At 43.2% G+C, this 5,367-nt stretch overlaps 1 protein-coding gene across 1 annotated transcript; it reads left to right on the plus strand.

The window, feature by feature from the left end:
- Positions 1 to 430: 430 nt before the first annotated feature.
- On the plus strand, positions 431 to 4,685 carry COIL (coilin; the record flags this gene model as incomplete). Its single annotated transcript, XM_009078660.1, has 6 exons — positions 431 to 1,610; positions 1,938 to 2,024; positions 2,583 to 2,630; positions 3,211 to 3,286; positions 4,000 to 4,088; positions 4,596 to 4,685. Coding segments are annotated over 6 exons (1,570 nt in total), but the record flags the coding sequence as incomplete, so codon positions are not given.
- Positions 4,686 to 5,367: the final 682 nt, after the last annotated feature.

A 5,367-nucleotide genomic window follows, 5' to 3' on the forward strand; every position in this document is an offset into this window, starting at 1 on the left:
GCAGGAGTGGGGTTGGGATGGGGATAGGTAGGATGGAGACAGGACAGGATGGGAATGGAGATGGGATGGGGACGGGATGGCATGGGACGGGCCGGGGCCAGACCTGGGTGAGAGAGCGGCGCCAGGTGTCCGGGGGGAGTCCCCTCGCAGGCCTGAGTACAGAGCCAGGGCCTCCCCAGGGAGCCCTCCCAGGGTTCTCCCCTGGAGTGCCAAGTGCCCATGGACATCGATTCCCAACATCTGAGAAACGCCAGGACGTCTGAAAGTGTTGGAGGGAGCCACAGGGGGTTGGAAATGCCCCCGAACACTGCCTGTCACAGCCCCAGACTGTCCCGAGCACAGGCAGAGCATCCTTGCTTGCCTGAGCTGCTGATGTGTAGGAAATAACGTTCGTTGTGCTGAACAGTGGCTTTTGGTTTTTTTTTCACAGAGTAAAATTGGAAGAGGTAGTTGCAGATGATTATGAAGAGATAGATGATTTTACCAGTGCAACAAAAGAAGACAAAAAAAGGCACAGACGAAAGCAGGATGAGGAAGAGTTGTCTAGAAATGAAGACAGGCATAAAAGGGAAAAGAAAAAAAAAAAGCATAATGCTGAGTATTCCTCTTGTAGGGAAGAGGCCTCTGTAGATACTTGGGGCTCTCAAAAAAGGTACACGAAAAGGAAAAGAAAGGAAGAAGTTAGTGGAAGAAATAAACACACAGAAGGTAAGGAAGAGAGCTCTCCTGCCCATTCTAAAAAGCTTAAAAAAACAGAGAGGGAGAAACAGCTGGCAACAAAACAGAAGGATAAACAGCAGACAAAGGCTGCTGCAGCAAGGATGGCGTTAGAACAGGCAAATGAGAGCATTTCTCTAAACTCTGGTACAAATAGCACCAAAAAGATCACAGCACAGTCCAGAAAAACAGACGTAGGAACTTCAGATTCCTCCAGCACATCATCTGACAGTGACAGCAGTGACATAGGCATAAAGCAAAATAAATCTTCCCATAAACCTGTAGTGGCAATGCTTCCCAAAGACAAATCCCAAGCTGCTGCAAATTCTCACGTGAAAACTGTTGCTTCTAGTAAAGTGACTGTGAAGTCTAACACTGAAAAGACTAAAACTGCAGTTAGTAAAAATGTTAAAAAATCCGAGTCCTCTAGTTCAGATTCTGACTCGAGCACAGAGGATGAGAAGGTGACACCAGCACAAGACAGCACTACAAAGGAAAAGTCACTGCCTAACAACGTGGCAGCAGTAAAAGCCAGTACCAAGGCTCTCAAAGCAAAGAGCTCCTCTTCAGAGTCTGACAGTTCAGATTCAGACACACCTCTTGTTAAAAGATCTGCAGCAGATGCTGGAGTGAGTAATTCTATAATCATAAACAATGTTAAACAGTTGCCAAGCAGTGTCCAAGGACCACTTGCCAGCCCAGGTCGTGGAAGGGGGCATGGAGCAGGAGAGAACTTCTGGAGAGGACCTAGGGGCCGTGGGTGTCGTGGGATGATTAGGGGCCAAGGCCGTGGGAGAGGAGCAAACCTTGGCTTCTTCTATAACTACAGCTGTGAAGGCCAGAAACAGAGGCAGATAAATGAAGCTGTGACAGACACTTCTGTTCTTGTCCAGGTGAGTGACTTGTGCAGTCAGAGGTCACCTTTCTCTTGCAGCTTTAGCTGCACAAGATGCCTGCAGGATGAGAGTAGTTTGTGAAAGCAGAAAGAGGTCAGTAACATAAGGGTTGATCTTAGTAAATTTGTTATTTACTGTATCTCCATTTGTCAGCCTGAGGAAGTGTTCGTGAAACAGTGTTTCAGTGATTGTAGTGTATATCTCAAAGCATTTGGATATGTACCTTACCCTGCTCAGAACTTCTTACAATCTGTACAACATGAACATTGCTTCTGGTTTTATCAATGCAGTAATGAAATCAGTGAGTTACTTTTTGCTTCACAGAATGCTGTGGAGACTCCCAAGAGAGACTATAGTGTGTTACCTCTTCTAGCTGCTCCACCCCAAGTGGGAGAAAGGATTGCCTTTAAGGTAAAGAACTCTGGAAATACTGACTGTTACTGTGAATGAAAATACTGAATTGCTTCATTTGGGCCACTAAGTTTCTGACCTAATAGTTTCCCATGCAACAGAAGCTCTTAAGGTTTCTGTTGTTGGCTCTAAAAAATCTCTTGCTGTAAAGCTTGACTTTGATTTTGACAAAGGTTTGGGGCATGTGTGTAAGTTAAATGCATTTCTTCAGACTTTCTGCATTTGTGTGATACAAAGAAATATTTCCACTGTCATTTTGGTGGAGAGTACAAATAATTACACTTCAGTGCATAATAAAAAAGTGAATGAAAACAAAATCACTGCAGTTGAGGAGACTGGGATCCATCTCCCTGATCTCCTCACATGGCCTGATCTGAACGAAAAGCCTTCAGAGCACTGAGTCCTGAAAGTCTGCCTGGAACTGTGATTGGCATCAGGATCCAAGAGTGGGAGACTCAGCTCTTGCACTCTCTTGCTGAAGAAACTCTGTGTGGGTATAGGTGGAATCATCAAAGATTGGGACAAGTTCTAATTTGTTACTTGTATTTGTTTCAACAGCGCTTGGAACTAACTGAAAATTACAGTCCTGAAGTTTCAGACTATAAGGTACTGGTTTTCTCTCCTCCCTTAGTTCACTCACAGGACTACTATAGGTCAGGGGTGGTTGTGTAGTGTCTTTCTTTGCATCCAGGTGGCTGTTCCTGGTGCAGCAGTAAAAATGAAAACTCTAAAAGCCAAAACCAATTGAAAATTCGAAAGATGTAGCAGTTATTGAACAAACTCCTCAAACTGCAAACATTATTAATGATCATTAATATTTTAGCGATGACAATAAGTGCAGATCTTCAGGTAGTCCAGTGTAGTTGGATTTGAGTCTGCTGTGAGTTGAAATCAAGCCAAGTTCTTGAAACTGGTACAAGTAAAATTTTGGAGCTACTTCAAATAACTTGGTGATTGGGTAAGTACTGATTTAAACCATAAAGTCTGTGACAATAAGTAGCTTTGGTTTATTGATGCCAGTAGCTACAGATTGCTGATCTTTAATTCTCTGCAGACTTTATACATAGAGACAGGAACACCTGCTAGCCAAACACACTTCCTCTAACAGTAATCAAAGTGGTTGTAAATATGGAATAGTTATCCCGTACTGAAGTGTGTCTTACCTGATTCCTGTTGCTTTATGCAGGAGGCAAAAATCCTCAGTTGGAATGCTGATCAAAACCAGGTTGAGCTGGAGATCCTTTCGGCGCCAGCAGGACCGTGTAGGTACCCGGGACACCAGGGGCTCGTGGTCGTGTGCATCAGGTGCAAAACAGCTAGTCCAAGCACCTTTCACCTTGCAGGAGTATTCCCAGTTTCCTTGGATCCTTGCAGCACACCCCTCCTCTCCCCTGTTCACTCCCTCCCCAAGAGCTCTGTGTCCCTGCAGGACTTCTGACCCTAGCTAGTGGTACTGAAGGTGCTCATGGCTGTTTACGGAAGTGTGAGTGGTCAGTAACTCACCTCTACCATGATTTCATTTCCTGAAAAAAAATTAAATCATTACGTGGAATACAGAGAAAATGGGAGATCATAATACCAGTTCTTTGCAGGTCAGTGCAGCCACTGTCTGCAGTGGCTGTGGAATGAGTCCCTGCAGTGACCAGGTACAACTCCCGAGACATGAAGTGATGGAGCTCTCTGAGGCTGAATGTTCCCATTTAATCCAGAATTAATGAATTGTCATATGAGCTTGTTCTCTCAAATTTTGTCAATGTATTGGTGACTTTTTCATGTGTGTAGTCATAGTGGATAATTGCCTTAATTGTGGTGTGTACTATTCAGTTCTACCTCAGATTTTTCGTTAGTTACAAACCAGACAGCTGAAAAAACCCACCACAAAGCCAAACCCAGACTGGCTTTGATTGGCTTTCATGGTAAAGATTTCAAGTTCTTTTGGTTTACAGTTAATTGAGTTGTTTGGTTGGTTTTTAAGGTGCTAAGGAGCCAGGGAAGTTTGATCTGGTGTACCAGTCTGCAGATGGAGTGGAGCTGATCGAGTATGCAGTGCCTCAGGATACCAAGGTATGTGGGTCCTGTTCTGAACCTGTTACAAGTGCCACATAGCTGATACCTGCCCTGCTTTATGGCTCTGTTCATCTCTGTGAGATTCCCTTTTTAGTAATGCATCTCATTAAAATACATGGGAGCAAAAGTAATTGTTCCTTTCTAGCAAGAATGTGCATGAATACAAGATAAGCATCACTTTCACATTACTCAGTTAACTGGGGTCAAAAACAGTCATCAAACTGTGCAACACTTGTTTTGGCTAATAAAATAAACAACATGTCTCATAGAGTATCTCTTCTTACAAGGTTATTCATTTCATGTACTGTTGTTCCTACCTGCATCTGTCCTTACCCAGGATGTCAGGCACGTTGAGATTCATCAAGCAGATCAGTGAAGCACAGGAGGGAGCTGTGAGCTTTGTTCAGTTGTGCTGTTGTTTAGGCATAGACAAAGCCCAGTAGAAGGGAAATTGCATGTGCTGGAGTAGCTGGTGCCTGCTAAGTGTGTCTGGTTTGTTTTCAGATAACTGAAAGTTGGGATGCGCTGATAGAGCCAAGACTGATTGTTGAGCCTCCAGTTAACAGATCCAGCATTGAAAATGGAACTGTCTAAGATGTGAAAAGATGTAAATAATTGTACGGACTTGTTTGGTGACATGCTGCCTTCTGGTTCTGAGGGTGGCAGGTGTACTGGTGGATATTATTAATAATTTTTTAAAAATGAAACTGTGCCAGAAGAAAACCACTTTTTTCCTTAAGATATGTTTTGATGTCATTCAGGAAGACTTTGTTTATTATAGGAAGTCTAATAAAGATCTGTTGGGTTTTTTTCCTAATATTTTTATCCTACTGCTGCAAGCTGCAGAGCTGGAATGGTTTGACGAAAAGCTAAAACACAGCCTTGTACTGTGAGTAACTTTAAATGTCTGGGTCTGGCTAGAGCTGTATAACTGCCACACAGAGGTCACTTTAAATGAAAAATAAAATACAAATATTGTTGATGTGCACATCTCTTCCTCTGTGTCTGCTGAGCATCATACAAATGCCATGACTTTACAGTTACTTACAGAGTTCACCTGAACATGTCCAGAAAAGCCTGTGGATTTCAAGCTTCTGTAGTTTGGAGGCAAATAAATAGTACTGGTAACTGCTAACTTTGCTTAGAACCAGTGAAATTGTGTCCCACTGTGTTAATCTGTGTAGGCTCTGAAAACCTTTTTGTTTGTTTGTTTTAGAGCAAACACTTTTGCCCTGTAAGTGCTGAAGTTTCTGTGCTGCCTTTCTTCTTTCCTTCC

This window comes from Acanthisitta chloris, unplaced genomic scaffold (assembly GCF_000695815.1).
Source record: "Acanthisitta chloris isolate BGI_N310 unplaced genomic scaffold, ASM69581v1 Scaffold43967, whole genome shotgun sequence".
NCBI classification, from domain to species: Eukaryota; Metazoa; Chordata; class Aves; order Passeriformes; family Acanthisittidae; genus Acanthisitta; species Acanthisitta chloris.